This window comes from Macrosteles quadrilineatus, unplaced genomic scaffold (assembly GCF_028750875.1).
Source record: "Macrosteles quadrilineatus isolate MER2022 unplaced genomic scaffold, UCM_ALF_1.0 Scaffold_3__2_contigs__length_128488019, whole genome shotgun sequence".
NCBI lineage: Eukaryota > Metazoa > Arthropoda > Insecta > Hemiptera > Cicadellidae > Macrosteles > Macrosteles quadrilineatus.
The window spans coordinates 114,297,877-114,315,206 of record NW_026542596.1 but is presented as its reverse complement, the minus strand read 5'-3'; the positions used below and the strand labels follow the sequence as shown (position 1 = coordinate 114,315,206).

Sequence of the window (17,330 nt, the reverse complement as noted above, 5' to 3'; positions counted from 1 at the left end):
TAATTCTTTTTGACTATGCTAATACTGACAAGTTTACCAATATAACTAGGCCTAAATTCAACATATTTCACACTATATCCCCACACAATTTCTATGTTACCTAATTTTTGACAAAGGTTTATGAGAAAAGTTGAAAATCAAATTAGGCCTACGTTTTATAAAAAATATAGTACATAATCAACTTGAAGGATACCTTAGTGAAAATCACATTTTGTATAGTAACCTTTACTCAATATTTACTTAATGTACACATTCTTGATTTTTTTTATAAACATTTTACCACTGCAAGTTTTGACCAGAACTTTAATATCGTACACTTCATAGTATAAACATGTAGCAAATGGTATGAATTGAACACCCTAACATATCTAAAGAATGAGTTTCATCTAGCCTACAAACCTAGTCTAAAATAAATTTAATATAAAAACAGTATTTACACTATTTACAGAGTATCTAATGCTAATTACTAAAGCTGTTTGGAAAGTAACTTCTACGGGACACAGGTAGCTGTATGGTAGTGAGAGTAGCGTACCTGCAGCAGATCAATCGGCCTCCAGCCATGGTAGAATCGTTCATTTTGGTTTTGCAGCATCTCAAAATGTGTGGCTTGATAGACAATCTCTCCAAGTGTAAGGTTTGAGCTGTTATACAATTTTTAACTCCAAATATATATTCGTCTTATGATCAGAAGTCTAGGATCAAAGCCCAAACATACGCTTAATCTTAAAGGCTGAGCAAGATTTCCCTTCCAGGAAACTCATGGCAATCATGTTTTGTGATGCATGAGGAGTTTCACATGTTTAATCCATGAAACAGTAGAGTAGTCCTTATAAAAATGATTGGGTTTTAAAGGTGAAGAAACTTGGAGATTTTTATGAACATGGAATTAGTGAAAGTAGTGAAGAAGTGCAACTGTTTAAGTATATTACTGACACAAGTTACTTTCCAAAAGGCCCTCTTGATTCAAACTTTGTCGTTTTAACCTATTTACTCATTTGTTATACAGTATTTCATACAGACACCATTAGATGTTTTTGACTTGGCTGAGTTGATTGTTTCTAACCTTGGCGAGGTTTGGCTAGATTGTTCGACACTGTTGCGACCAGTTTCTCTGATGTCCAGTGTTGCAGCTTTGCTGACACTGTTGATACTCAGCTCTGTTGGAAGACTTTCCTTTACTAAAGCTGACCTTGAGAAAATCATCGATGAGATCGTTTTAGCTAAGAATATTATTCCCAAAATAGCAAAACAAACGCCTACTGCTACAAACTGGAACAGAAAATATTTCAAATTAGCTTAGTTAAACAGTGGAATAACCTATACCTGACCGAGAGACAGTTTAAACTTTTTTCCATCAATCTTCAAGTACCGGTAATAATTACCCTGGTAATACCTTTTACTAGTTTACGTAAATGAAGTTAAACTCGTTTTAAACATTTTAGAAGTTGTATTGATGGGTCAAAGCCAAATCCACCAATGGCAATTAAAACATTTGATCATCTGGACTCCTGCACAAAATAATATAGTCAGAATCGGTTTTCAGAGATTATATGTTGTACTTTACAAATTGTATTGACAGTTTGAGTTTGAGGACTGAATCTTTTAAGATTCAGATTTGTAATCTTGAATTTGTCCTATCATTTGAGTAACAAATCGTAATGTAAACAATGTCTACTGCAATCACAAAATTTAGGCAGGGTTAGGGAAAAAATTATCTCCTCCACTTCATCCGACTTTCAAAACAATACCTCAACAGCTGAGGTTTGCCAAAACGTCAATCAGCTCCAACATACTTTAAGCAAAAGAAAAGTGGTGGGGGAACTATGCCTCGAACCGCATACATTTTGTGAATGGACTATAGTAATAGCCTTTGGTTCTTGCATTAATGGTTGTCCCCCAATGTTTGACTACGTTATCAATCAACTATTCGCTAAGGGATGGGGTTGACTGAAAAAAGGCATTACTCAAAGGTAACTGATGATTGGGTATTTTGGTCCTAATATCAATTATCTTTTACTATTGATAGTCAGTGATACAACACAGTTACACTCTCATCCTAATCCCAACATGTCAAAGACAATGTTTATAACTGATGATTGATTACCTACCTGATCACGGATAGGAAGAGCCAAAGTGTTCTTGGAAGTCAAAACATATGTTAGAATACCTTGGAAACCGATTGATAGGAATGTATTGATCCCAAAGATGAGCCCAAAACTGTCATTCTTCACTTGCAGCGCTATCTGTGAACTAATTTTAAATTCAATAACTTTGTTTGTTGATTTCTACTGAAGAGTTACCTTAGGTTATAAAGTTTAACCGCTAATGCAATAGTACAAAATTTTTCATTCACATGGACCAGCGACACACATATGCGACGGCCGGTTTCCACCCATAGACTGCCGTCGCGTATATGCGACAGCTAGTCACATTAAAATAGACTGCCGTCGCATATTTGCGTCAGGGTTCTAATGTTATTAAAATGCTTATATCTTTGTAACAGTCTATTTGAAGGCACTGAATTCTCTGCAAAGGTCTACAGAGATGTCTGACGCACAACTGCGTTGCTTGGTCTGTATGGATATGATGATTGGTGACGTCATATGATAGTTGGAAAAACTGGTCTTTACTTTTCTGCATCACTGTATGTAAGTATGCAGTATGTATGCTGCAGTATCCTATTTAGCTTTTATAAGTTCAGTTATAACTGTTCTTGAATAATCTGTTTTTTTTTTTTACTTACTTTCACCTCAAAGCACAAACAAAAATGAACTGTCGCATATTTGCAACGTTTGGTCTATTTCAAGAAAACTATGATAATTTTCACTATTCTCTTCGCTGTAGACCGGGTGTCGCAAATATGCGACATTACAAAAGGTTATAAAAAAAAAACAAGAATAAATTATTTACAAACAAGATTGTAGCGTATTACAATGTAATCACTATTTTACAGGTTTTCACCCGTGGTCTGTGTGTACTGTTATCTAAGTGACAGCAAGTTAAAAAGTACTACACTGCTATTAGATGTGGACTTAAGTTTGGAAGTAAAATTTATAGAATCAGTAGGCCATAAGAAAATGTGTTTGGATAAAATTACACAGACCGTTTGTACCTGTAAAAGTGTACAAGGAACATTTAAAGAAGAAAAACAATCCTTTATGAAAATAGTAGTAGAAATTGAAACTAATGCTTCACTCTTGTTTAGCATGAAACTATATTACATAGATTTGCATGTTATACTTACTTGCTGATGACAGTCATGAAGTCATAAAGTAGAGAAGCAGTGATGTAAAGTCCGTAAGACATTATGATGGACGAGGATTGAGCTGAAGCGAAGAGAGCCATTGCTTGTACCAGGGTACAAACTGCAATGACAATCTCCCCGTGGTTCTGCCAATCTATCTTCAGCTTGCCCACCATGAAGCATATTATGGTGCCTGTAACATGTACAATATGTTGTATAAACGTGCAAAAAAAGTAGTAACAGTCATTTTGTGCAAACATAATTGGAAAAATGTTTTGTGAAGTTTCTAACTAATTCTATGGAAAATCTCCATACAAATTGTAACGTATTGCTGTGTATTGTTTCAAATAACTTAAATCATTATTTTATTTATGGAGGGGAATGACAGGGGAGTGGATAAAGATGAAGAATATAAATTGCAAAAGAATTTGTACAACCAGTAATTCTTTCTAATATGTTTCTTCGTTCCAAGCTTATGGTAAACATAAGATATTCAAGATTCGTGGTCTTCACGCAAAGACTACCAATTAAAAAACCCATGGAATAATTGAATCAAGTGGAAATTAAAACCAAGCATCACCAATCTTCAATGATGGGCTTAAATGATCTTCATAAAAAAATCAGCTGATCTTAGCCTGTTACAGCTGTTTTTAATTCCTTCAATACCGATCCGGGCCCCTTCACTAATTTTTATCTGTACACATACAACCCCGTGAAATTAAAGCTAACCACTGTTAGAAAGATCTAACTTAATTAACACTCACTACAGCAGGCGTAGATGGCTTCTACTCCAGCATTGTATGTGTTTTGTCTCGACCCTGTAACATCGTTCCACAAGGCTTGCACGTAGTAATCGCACACCTGTTGAGATAAATGATACTTAGATAAAGTACAGTATTTTATATATATCAAAGTCAAGAGCTGCTATAAGTGATAGAGCATGCATAACCCTTTGCAGTAGTTCCTTGAACTGACGCGACTGGCCACTACCATCTTGTCTCTAATCTCTATCATTTGCCCTTGTGACTCAATGGTACTTTACTGAATGTTCTGCGTGGATTTGAGTAGAATATTAGTACATAGGCCTAATTAAGCGTGGTTGAGATTTGTTGAAAGCAACAAATATATTTTATTCTATATCAATATCATAGTAAGTCACTTCTCTAATTTATTATTAGAGGAACAGAATGTGGGACTGATCACTGTCTAATCCTAGCCAAGGTAAACCAAAAAATAGCTGTTGAAAGGAGGAAGGAAGAAATACAAGAAAGACGAATAGACACCGAAAAGCTTAAGGGTAAACCGATAGCTGATGAGTTTAGAATAAAACTAGAGAATAGGTTTAAGATTCTAGAAGACTTAGATAAAGACAGATGCCAACAGTACTCGGAATAATTTTAAAGAAGCAGTCCTAGATTCGGCAGAAGAAGTATGTGGAAAGAAAAAGAAAAGAAGCAAAAGACCGTGGTTTGATCGTGAATGTGAACAAATGTTGGAAGAAAGAATTAGGAGGAAAAACGTATGGATGAAAAGCAACAATGAAGAAGACAGGGTGATGTACAACCAGTCAAATAAGGAGACAAATAAATTCCTGATGAGGAAAAAGCGACAGTATATTAATAGATTAATAGATAAGGCTGAAGAAGAAAACACAGCAAACAATGCAAAAGATTTTTACAGGAAAGTAAGATTAAAAAAAAAAAAAAACAGATTCACCCCTCGTACATATGGAGTAAAGAATAAGGAGGGACAACTACTAACTGAAAGTGTCAAGGCCCGAATGTGAAAGGTGGCGCGAATATTTTAAGGAACTTCTGTGTTGAAGAAGAAAATCAAAGTAATGAGGACATTTACTTTATGTTGAACCCTTTATCGAGACACCAGCAAAAGAAGAAGTACAATATGCAATTTTAAGTCCCTGAAAAATGACAAAGCTCCAGGAAGAGATGAATTAACAGCAGATATATTAAAGAGAAGAGGAAAAATAATAGCAGAAAAGCTGTGGAATCTAATTTCAAAAATATGGGAACAAGAAGAAATGCCAATGGAGTGACAGGAAGCAGTCGTTGTCCCTATTCATAAAAAGGGCGAGAAAGAAGTTTGTGATAACTATAGGGGAATCTCACTGCTTAGTATCCTATGTAAAGTTATCTCAAAAATGATTTTAAACCGTCTAGAACAATACTCACACGAGTTGGTAGGTGAGCATCAAGCGGGGTTTATGAAGAGTAGATTGACAACTGAGCAAATATTTATCTTAAAAGAAATAGTAACCAATTATTAGGGAGTTCAATAAAGAATTTTATGCCTTATTTATTGACTTTCAGAAGGCTTACGACAGCATAAGAAGGGACAAATTGTGGGCACAGCTAAGAAAATTTGGCATACCGAATAAAATTATAGCCCTAATTAAAATGAGTATTTCAGGATCTAAATGTTCAGTTAGAATTGATGGTCACAACTGCAACCCCTTTGAAGTAAACTCTAGTGTCAGACAAGGAGATGGGCTATCACCGATCCTATTTAATTTTGCCATTGAAGAAGCTCTACAGAAGGTAGCAGAGAAGAACATATGAGTGAAAATATGAACCAAAATAAACATCTTAGCCTTTGCAGATGATGTGGTTATAATCACAGAAAAACTAGAAGATCTGAAGGCCTTAACCGAAGTATTTATGAAAGAAACAGAATAAGTAGGCATAAAAACAAACAATTCAAAAACTAAGTACATGCACTTTTCAAGAAACCTGGATAATACTGAAGAACCCATAGAAATTGATGGCCATACATTTGAAAAAGTCAACAGTTATAAATACCTAGGAGTAATTATATCTAACCAAAATAATGATGAACTAGAAATCCAAAGCCGAATAAATTCAGCAAATAAATGTTTTCATGCTTGCAATAAATTACTTTCATCTAAATCTTTGTCCCGCAAAACAAAAATCAGGCTGTACAAAACAATAATTTGCCCAGTTCTCCTATATGGATCAGAAACCTGGAAATTAAATAAAAGAGATGAAAAGAAACTAATAGTATTCAAAAATAAAATGTTAAAGGAAGATTTTTGGACCAATATTTGAACAAGGAGAATGGAGAATAAGACACAATAGGGAATTAAGGTAACTGTATAATAGAACAGCTAGATGTAATTGGAGAAATCAAGTGCCGAAGAATCAGATGGGCTGGTCATATAATAAGAAGAGGTGAAGATTGTAGACTGGGAAGAGTTTTAAAGGGAAACACTACAGGAAGACGACCCCGGGGAAGACCTGAGCAGAGGTGGTGGAAGCAAGTGCAAGAAGATTTGGAGAGGATTGGGGCAACGGAGGATGATGCGAAAGACCGGTTAACTTGGCGAAGATTTGTTGGTGCGGCCAAATATCACCTCCGATATAAATGGCCCTGGGAGTAAGAGTAAGAGTAAGTAAGTCACTTCTCACTTGTATTGGTGATATTTCTCTCCGATACTGTTACAATTACGGTACCCTAGTTTTACTCATTGACCAATTTTTAAAAGCATCAAAAATATCAGTTCAATAAGCAACTGATAATTACAAAGTAAAGTGTATGCCTCTACCAAACACACATATTTACTGCTGAACTGAAGCCTGTTTTTTTCATCTACCACCTTTACATCCTTGGACGATTAGCCAACTAGCCTTGGTTCTAGCCTGGAACCGTTTCACACATTGCCTGTGCTCTACCACTAGAGCCCCACTTAAGGCTGGTTGTGTGGTTTTACATTATTCACAGTTAGTTAAATTGCACTGTAGTCAACTACTAAACAAATCTGACCATAATGACTTTATATTTTTACAGCTGTTTGATATCAACCCAAATTTTCAAAACATCAAGGTTTTAGTTCCTGAAAATTTATTTCTACCAATAATGGTTTGAAGCAGTACCAACTGGAAGGCTCCGTTAGACAAGATCCAGCACACACACCATTTGAGGGTGTTTACATTGGAGGCTGCAAACTTGAGCTCCTCCCAGAGTAGGCGGGCGGCATGACGATATCTCTGACAGCCTGCCACAACAAATTATGTTTGTAATTTAACCAGCCACACTCAAAATGGCTGTGTTATGCAGTTGGCTCTTAATAAGACACATGATGGTCGGACACGCTCTGTGGTCCAACGCCTTGGTGTATACATTGGATGATGTTTGGACAATATCAAAATGTGATCAGAACCTGGATGAATTTGTCTCAAAGCCACCCCTAGTCCGACAAGGGTTCTACCACTCTCGCTTTGCGGCAAAACCCTGGTACATAAGAGAGACACAAGAACCAATAGTGTAGACTGTGGAACCTCAATAACAAGTAAGTGATATGATATGTTCAAATACCATTTGATTTTATAGCCTACTCTTAATTATTACAAGCTGTTAACAGACCTACAGGTAAAAAAACTTTTTACAAGAATAAATATACTAGTCAAATAGGGTTTTGTAAAATATTCTTTCATAATAATTTCTAAACTAGAAAAATATTGAAATCCTTGAAATAGGAGAAGAGTACATAAAAACCACATACCCCTAGGCTTATGTGTTTACTTTTCTTTAGCTCATAGGTTAATTTTAGTATTTTGTCAACAATCCTTGGGAATCCTCCTTCCAGTGTTGGAAATGTTGTTTTTTTATAAAATAAATATTTAACTGTAGTTTTACTTTTGATATAACATGGATTGTTCTACGATGTATTATACAATGTATACCTTTAACGCCTTGCTTTTCAAGAGAGTTTTTGTCGGCCGAGTAAGCAGTGCCTTCCACTGATGGCAATGCGAGCGCAGTCAGGAATGAAGCACTGAGTGCTAGAAAAACACATATCAATAAATATATTGATTCCTAAGTACAGTATTTTCAAAGTCAAGAGCTGCTATAAATGATATCTAGAGCATACATAACCCCTAACTCTAACTAGTGGTTTACATTATGCAGTTGTTAGGAATGTGTACTCCATTAATTAGCTGTCATCGTATTGAATGTTATTCTTCCAACCAGCCCTTGAAGCAATTAGGTATGAAAAGTTTTAAGGGGCAGCCAAAGTGTTAAAGAATTGTTTTAAAGGGGGTAGAATTCTGCTATAGCTTACCTGAGAGACCGGAGGCTGAAGCTTATATACTTATATATAATATTATATTGTTTGTTTTTTTAAACCTGAATATTGATATTAGTGAAGAGTGAGAGTGTAAACACCAGCTGTTTATTTAATTTATTAAAACCCTTGTGATCAAGGACAGCTGAGTGGTTTATTTACCAGAACTGAGCTTTCTTGGGAATGATACAGAAACCTACAGATACACACTATTTCTTCTCAAATACCTATAAAAGAATATCTATTTATACTACCGGTACTTACTTTTAGATAACTAGGGTACAAATCACATAATATAGTACAGCTGTAGCCAATTAAATAAACGGTATCAGCAACCTGACACATACTTTCTCCTATTAGCTTGTCATCAACCTTGATCATGAATAAGCGATGACAAAAGTTACATTATCTTTTGAACCATTATATTTACAGGAATGGGAGTTCTACTATTATGTTCAGAATCTAAAGGGCTACAACATACTAAATTTTGTCAAAATTATTAGGGCCATTTTCGAGAAAATTCTATTTTTCCATACTTTTATGGGAAAATCAGCATTAAAAATCAAAATATCAAAAGGGAAAAATATCCTGGAGATATCATGGATTAGTACCAACATACCAAATTTAATCAAAATCGGACTACAGATGTGGCCTGTAGCTCTGTAAACATCCACACATACAGACAGGCCCCCCCCCCCACACACACACAGGAGTGAAAATTTAAAAACGTACACGTTTTCATGTCCCTGGCCTTTTACTTCGTAGATACTGGATTTGTAGTTTATTATTATGTGTTTTAATATTTTTTGGGACGGGGACAACATGTTACACACATTTATTTAATTTTAAATAGGTTCTAGGTATTTTTTTCGTATTTTCAAAGTCTCAAAATTCACGACCATGACGTGTCCCTAGGGTATATTTTCCAACTTTCACGCTGTTTTTAGACTAATTATTCATCCCGAAATATATAAAGCCATATTTTTATGTCATCAATGGTTATTAAACTTACAAAAAAGGAGCATATTATAATTTTATTGTCATTGCAAACTGACTACCATGACAAAATAAGTCTGTCCCTCGATTTGGCGTCACGACCATTTGGGAAAAATTTTCAACTTTGGAGCACGACAGGGGCAAGCCTGGCGTCGATGGAGTCAGTTGGTTTTAGAGACTAGTTCGGGGTGTACGTCAGGATTGTAGTGCCGGTCATTTCGAGTTGAAAGGAGGAATTACAAGATTAATAAAGGAAAGATTGTGTTTTTTTGTAATTTTGGTGTGTCCATGACCGTACGTAGTCATTCGATGAAGTAGACATGGTGTTAATTTTTGTTTATAAGATATTTCAATTGCTAGATTAACCTAGAAGTTCACTTTGTATCCTCGAACATGAGGTGCAGGGCTACCGCCAGAACAGAGCCAAATAACACGTAATTTCACGACCAAAGTTTCACGACCATCGCAGGTTTTTTCACGACCAATCCAGCCTTATGGATTATAGTGTATTTGGTCGTGACAATAACTTTAATATAATTGTAATTTGAACAGTTTAGTTAAATTGAAACACTTATTTTTATTATAACTAACAGTATAATTGAAGGATTGTTTAGAAAGATTTAGATTATTTCAGAAAATTCACGACCGTACCGCTTGTCCCTGACCATCACGTTTATGATTTCTATCATAAAAATTTCAAAAATTAAAATATCGTCATATTTCAATGTTTTATACACAAAAAAAGCACACCTCTATACAAACATAACGATTTTTCGGGTCTCAGGTAAGTTTTTTCGGAGTTATACAATTTAAAAAAATTTTATTGGCTTTTTTTCAATTTTTTGAGTTTTTTTATTTTTTTCTAGAAAGACCAAATATACTAAAAGCTCAGTGACCTTTTTATTGTATAATGGTCATAGAATTAAATTAGTTTACAGCAAAACATAGTTACACAAATAATATTAACTATTTTTAATATTCATTTAAACGTCTGTTATGGTCGTGACAAGATTTTGTGTTTTTCCACTAAAGATGCTCTTTTTTTTAAAAAAAATACCAAAGATATTGCGTTACCATGGACATTTTATGAAACTTCAAATGTTAATGAAATAAAAATAATAATAAAAGTTTTGAAAAAATGGGAAAAAAATTTGCAAAGTGCTTTTCCTGAAAACGTACGTTTTTAAATTTTCACTCACAGATCACTTGGAAGACCACTTTTTTGGGTTCAGGGGGCTACAAAACAGGATACATCCACTAAAAACTCAAACTCGAAAATTTAACAAAAACAATACTTTCTCCATATACTATGTATAGGGATAAAGTAATAAGAACATAAAAGAAGTGAAAAGCCCCTATCAAAGCATCTGTCAAAATTATAATCCCCTGTGTTTTAAATAATAGAAGTTTTAATAAGAGTTTTGGGTGGAACATACATTTTGGGTCCCCCTGAACCCAAAAAAGTGGTTTTCCAAGTGATGTGTGTGGGTGTGTACAGAGCTACAGACTACACCTGTGGTCCGATTTTGATGAAATTTGGTATGTGGATACTAGAATACATGGCATATCCAGGCGGGTTTCAATTTTTTTTATATTTGAACTTTATAGTAATCCCTCCATTGAATTTTATAGTAAAAACCCATAAATAATGGTAAAACAGGATTTTCATAAAAATATGGCTCTAACAATTTTGATTAATATTTACTACTAGCAGAGTACCCGTCCTTCGTACGGGATTGGCATACAAGTATAAAATACTTATTGCAGTTATACTCAAGCTTTGCGTTTGCAATGGGGGAGGACACAATTTGATAAAATTTGCTTCTTTAAATTTACAGTATACAATGTATAGTATTTACAATATTACACATCTACCATGGCCTTAATATTCTACAACTTCCCATAAACAAAAGAGAAAAATAAATTGGTAAAGATTCACAAAATATCACATATGATTCATGAAATTAAAAACATAAAAGTAACTGTAAACAATCCTACTTTGACAGTTCTCATTGCATATCATAGTTTTTTGTTGCTGCTTAGTTCAAATTAACTGTTTCCATAAATGCCAAAAGGTAATAGTGCTGTACCCTGTTGGTAAATCTTATAACTTATGCTTTTATATGCCTAAGTGTTAATCGGGAATGTGAGCTATCATCATGCCAAATTTCAGCCCAATCTGTCCAGTATTTAATGCGTGATTGAACTTCAAACAAACAAACAAACATACAAACAAACACACAAACTTTCACATTTAATATTAGTAAGATAAGATAAGATGTTATGGTCCTTTTGATCCTAAACAAAATGGTAAAACTCCAAATGCTGTAAAATTTGGATTGAAAATTTATTGCAGCTTTTCTAATTTCCCCCATAAAATATCACAGTTGCTCCCAACCCTTACTATAAGAGTTGTTAAGTTAATGAGAGAAAGCATGTGTCAGATTGCTGATTCTGTTAATTTTCAATAGTCAAAGCTTACTGCTTATAGGTTACCGTTACCTACCAACAAAAGAGATTAGAATTAGGCTCTGGACAGTGACGAAATGGGTTGACATGAGAAACTGAGCTAAGAGTGCCGAGACCAAAGTTCCCAGTTTTGGAGTTATGTGCACTACAGCTGTCACTTGCTGGTAGTTATGTTTCTTAACTTGAGTGTAGATGTAGGTACGATAAGCTACTTGGGACGCTCGGTAAAAAGCAAACAGCCCCTGAGCAATCTGAAAAAAAAATATTATAAGCTAAGCTTGTTGCAAACAGAATAGTTACAAAAGCTTTGAGGCTAAGAGTTAATACTAAGGGAATTTTTTTGTTTAAAATACTCTAAAATTGTTTGCTAAAATATTTTAACCTTGATAGTTCCCTATACAGCTTATGTCTTGGCAGCAGCAAGTTCGGAAGTCACAAAAAAAATCAAAACCATTTTATTGAATTTGTTACCCGTTTTTATGAATTTTCTAGTTTCTGGGGACTGTGCAATATTCAATATGCCTCTTAGTTTGATCGTGAACAGTATTGCGTTAGGTAAATTAATTCAAAGGTAAGTTACATGCTAACTCCATTTTCCTAAACATTATAAAATTCATAACACATGATTAGTGGTGTTGTATTGCAGGCATAAAAGGAACACCTACCCACTCTGCAATTTATGAGTGTTTTCTTAAATCGCCCTTCAAATTTACTTCCCATTGTCAAACCCCAAAATCATTCTATAATTGAAAGTAATTTGGAATTTGATTAAATTATACATAAAATACTAGCTGGCCCGACAGACGACGTCCTGTCCTAATGTGGTTATACGTCAAATGCTCATTCATTTTCAAGATGAGCTCATTCGCATGACACAATCACGTCCTGGTTGAAGTTCGTTCGCTACGCTCACTCACCTTTAGGTTGGAGCTCGTTCGCTGTGCTCACTTGCCTTTAGGTTAGCTCGTTCGCTACGCTAACTCGCCTCCAGATTTAAGTTCGTTCGCTTCGCTCACTCACCTTTTGGTTGCAAATTAGCTGTTGTCATAAATTTAAAAAAATAATGGTGCTGCACCTTGTTGGTAAACCTTTTAACTTTTTAATGCTATTGAGCATCACAGAATCAAATTGTTTAGTTAAACCAGCTGTTAAGATTCTTTAATTCCATTTAAATATGAGTTCTCATAAGGTTAACATGGGGAACTCTACAGCCACTGGGGCGGAGCCCTTTTGACGGATCTGCACCAAACTTCACACAAACCATCCTTGAATAGTGCTTAATAATGCCTGAAAGGTTCATTACAATTTGTCAAGCGGTTTTGGAGTCCATAAAGGACAAACAAACATACATACATTGGATTTTATATATATAGATTACCTGAATATGTGCAACGGTAGTTCCAAAATATAGAACCGGACACTTCACTGCAGATGCTAAAGCTCCTAAGATGATAATGGTTTTGTATTGAAGAATGTCTGTGACTAGAAGTGCGACAAAGGTGAAGAAAAGATTTGTGTAAGCCATGACTGCGTAGATATCTTGAGTTACCTATACACATTGTAACACACATTGTACACACATTGGCTATACACATTGTAAAACAGAACTTTTACAAATTTGTTCTTTTTAGCGAATTTCCCATATAGGGAATAAGCTATTACCGTAGTACTCATGGTAAGACCTGGACCCGCGACCAATTTTTTTTTTGTTTTGAGGTCCCTAGAGGCCAAAAACACCATCCGTTCAAATTCATATATATATATATATATATATGCAAAATAGAAAAATAGGGCTACTATATATAAATAAAGATTAAACGTTAATAAACTTAGTACCCAAGTAAAATTATTTATTAAAATATTTACTGACTATAGTTTCGGCTCTAAAGGCCATTTTCAAAGTAAACAAAAATCAAATAAGATATGTAAATAAATAAATACCATATGATATTATAAAACTTTTCTAACTTGTAACATAATTTTGTCTTCATTGATTAATTTATATACTATATGATGTGTTGTACTTATTTTCATTAATATTTTCTCAATTTTGTTATTGTTTCATATATTGGATTATTCAATTTTGGAATCATTGTATTTAAAATATTTGATTTGTTATTTTTGTAGTTCATATAAATATTAATTTCTTCTTTTACATTCAATTTTTCTCTGTCTTTTTCAATTTCTAATATTGTTAAGTTTTCTTCGATCTTAGTTAAACTTATGTTTGGATTTTAGTAAATGATCTGCAAAATTTGATTTCATTGATGTTTTGTTCTTCGATTTATATGCCTGTATATGTTCTATTTGAACGAGTTCGCGAACCAGCATGATCGGACCATGGGAACGGGGGTTTATGGGGGCTTTTATGGGGTAAAAATGGGTTTTTCCAATTTTTGACCCAAAAAACATAAAATTTTGCAATTTCTTTCCAAACTATTTTGTAGAGCTTAAAAAAACAAATAATTTAGTATATTGAAGCGTTGTAATGCGCCTAATGGTTACGGAGAAAATTCCAAAAAATTGTTCATTTAAAATTCCCATGTTATTCTTATGGAGAATAAGTAAACTGTTGTAGTTTGCTTGTTTATTAACATATTTTGCCCAAATTTGGAAAATGTTTTTATTTCCTACTAACAATTAACATTTTACATAAAAAAACACTTTTACCCTCCCTGTTGCAGCAAACCTAAGTATGTGTTAAACTGATTCTATTTAAATAGGGAATAAATGTGATATTGTTAAGGAGACATTTTAGAGTAAATCCAATCAGGCAAATGGAAATTCGCTTAGTCTGCAGGTTTGCTGCGGTGGGGGTATTGTATTTTAAAATTTGATTGTTCCAAACATCTGTTATTCTCAGCTATTACGTTTTCCAATAGCAGTCTGTTTACTAATCATTTTGTTCCTTCACTCTTGAACAAACGTGTCATTTGTCAAATAACTTAGTAGAAATGGCTGTTTTTTTTTACATAGTGTTGTTGTACACCTAATGGAGATTTTTAAAAAATGTAAATTTATAATACCCATGTTAGGTAATCTTATGAAAATAAATCAACTGTTATTGTTTGCTTCAACTTTGGAGTTTTTTTAAAACTTCATACAAAGCTATAAAGAATTTTCAAAATATCACTCGTATTACCCTCTATATAACAGCATACCTATGAACTCATCGAAATTAACAGTATTTAAAGAGGAAATAAATCTGAAAATTGTTTAGGGAATACTGTATTTTTGTGTAAATCCAACTATCAGGTAAATGGAAATTCATTTAGTCTGCAGGTTTGCTGTGGTCTTTGTATATTTTAATTTTTGGTTGATTGATGACAGATTCGTTCAAGATAAAAAAAACCGTTCATGGCATACAATCTCTAAAATTATTTACTCAGTTAAAGATAATAGTGTGTAATTTTACCATTGTTTTAACATAGTATACTGGGGCTATGAAAAACAGCTACACTCACCTCAGCTACTGTTAAATTCTTTGGAGGGCTGAAAAGTATGTTGGAAAGATAAACTCCATCCGGACAAAAGTTTTTCAGGAATCCATATATTGCAATTGTTACTATTCCACACTGACAAAGCATGTTTGCTTTTTACAATAATGCTTTCCTGTAAAATATTGTACAACCTAGCCTGTAATTACAAAAATATAATAACCATAGATAAAACGATTAAATATAAAACCCTTATATAGATATATCATCTAAAAAATGTATTTAAATAGTCAATGCAACTCTGCATCCCTTTCAAAAATCCATGTTCTTACACGAAAACAAATTATGTTCTGTTTTATAATTGGTTCACGGGACTGTCTCAACTGGTTGACTAAAATGTGACCAAAATGTATAACTGCACAACTTTCAATGATATACTCTTTCATCGTTGGCTAGATTAAGTTTGGGTCGTGTGAACGAACAGTCCACGCCTTACGACAGGTGGTGATTCTCCCATCGGCCCCATCATCACTACTGGTGTGGCACAAAAGCCTGTTGACCAGCGCGCCACACTTTTGTATTCACTTAGTACCGTGAACGCGGCTTAAGGACAGCACTGATTAAGGCTGAGCCAACAATCACATCGGTCTTATGTGATTGTTGGACTTAGCTGAAGCACAGGAGCTGTTTGGACATGCCATGCAGTAGCTATTACTTCATGACATGTCCAAATGCCACTACTGAGATGGAAGGGCTAGAAGCACTGATTAATCTGTGTAATGTTTTAGTAACTAAACATTTAAAGAGTTCCTTATCAAAAAGTATACACTTCAGTATATCTTATTTATGCCGAGGTTACTGGAATTTTATCAAGGTTATTTCAGTTTATCCTAGTACAGGTAATGTACTTCAAGCAATGTTACTGGTGCTGGAACTAAAAACTAACACGACAATCAATTTGAGAAGTCATTAGTTGATATTCTGTCAAAACAGCATTCAAAAATTCATTCACATAACAGCATTAATATTGACTGAATTTGCAAAGGACCAACATTGTTGTAGCCTGATTTTGTTCATGAAAACCCTCAATCTCATTAAATTAAAGATTGAACCCCACAAAAACCACCGACAGCTCCTGAGGCAGTTTAAACGACAATTTAAAATATTTAATGAGCCTTTCAATTAAAACGCAAGTACTGTATAACTTTTTTATCCTAATCAACAATACCATCCTGCAGTTTCATCAGTAGTAGTTGTTACGTGTCCAGCGTGGGATAGTAGGAACACATTGTCTAAGAAGTGAATAACATATGGATAGGATTAACATAACAAGAAGTCCCTTGCGTTCCCGCTTCACCACACCACTGCATTTTATTAAACCAGATTATTTTTATAATAACACTAATAAAGCAAATCCAATCACTGTTAAACTATAGTTCGGCCGCTTAGAAAGCGACCTCCTCCAGCATTAGTTTAGCATTAGCGCGCAGGTCGTTTTCTAAGCGGCCGAACTATAGTAATACATTTGTCAATACCAATCTAAACAACATACCTGAACAAAAAATGCAAAGTGATGAAGATTGATCATACACTCACAACTAAATTTACTTCAACAACGAAAACAGTAAATGAATGTTTAAGTTTGGCCACATTATAAATAAAGATCAATTAAGTATCATCCGTTTCACAAGCCAGAGGGAAAACCATTACTAATATCAAGCAGATCTACTATCTTCCTGTTCAATCTAAGCTCTGTCTCATTGTCGTATTTATAGTAATTTAGAATCAAGCCTCATAAATGTTTAATGTCCTAAATAAGTTTCATTGAAAAACACCCTAGAATAATTGGTGATTCGTTTGAATAATGAATCAGTAACTATATCCTCCTTAACGAGTTTACAAACTATAGTTGCTCTGCCCGTGATTTGCAACGGGGGAAGAAGAGAACAGAGGAGAATAATGTGGGTCTCTACTGTAGGCTACTTATAATCAGTGTGCGTCTGTGCGAATCGGCTGCAAATCTCACTTCAACGCTTTTCACATTGTAAAAATTGCAAAAATTTCTGTTTCATTGTAAAATTAT

General features: G+C 34.2%; 1 protein-coding gene across 1 annotated transcript; it reads right to left on the bottom strand.

The window, feature by feature from the left end:
• Nucleotides 1-1,078: 1,078 nt before the first annotated feature.
• LOC128989483 (folate transporter 1-like) lies at nucleotides 1,079-16,894 on the bottom strand. Its single transcript, XM_054411377.1, has 10 exons — nucleotides 16,800-16,894; nucleotides 15,275-15,422; nucleotides 13,189-13,359; nucleotides 11,848-12,061; nucleotides 7,963-8,061; nucleotides 7,153-7,274; nucleotides 4,009-4,105; nucleotides 3,245-3,437; nucleotides 2,109-2,250; nucleotides 1,079-1,189 (listed from the first exon to the last, which is right to left on the bottom strand). The coding sequence occupies exons 2-10, from the start codon at nucleotides 15,395-15,397 to the stop codon at nucleotides 1,079-1,081; spliced, it is 1,272 nt and encodes a 423-aa protein (XP_054267352.1). The 5' UTR covers nucleotides 15,398-15,422; nucleotides 16,800-16,894.
• Nucleotides 16,895-17,330: the final 436 nt, after the last annotated feature.

What these genes read in the sequence shown, in the direction of transcription:
- LOC128989483 (XM_054411377.1), bottom strand. Translation starts at nt 15,397, where the DNA reads ATGCTTTGTCAGTGTGGAATAGTAACAATTGCAATATATGGATTCCTG. An exon ending in CTAACGGAGCCTTCCAGTTG is followed by an intron (nt 4,106 to 7,152) that starts GTACTGCTTCAA and finishes TTATCTCAACAG; the next exon opens with GTGTGCGATTACTACGTGCA. An exon ending in TTCATGACTGTCATCAGCAA is followed by an intron (nt 2,251 to 3,244) that starts GTAAGTATAACA and finishes ATTTAAAATTAG; the next exon opens with TTCACAGATAGCGCTGCAAG.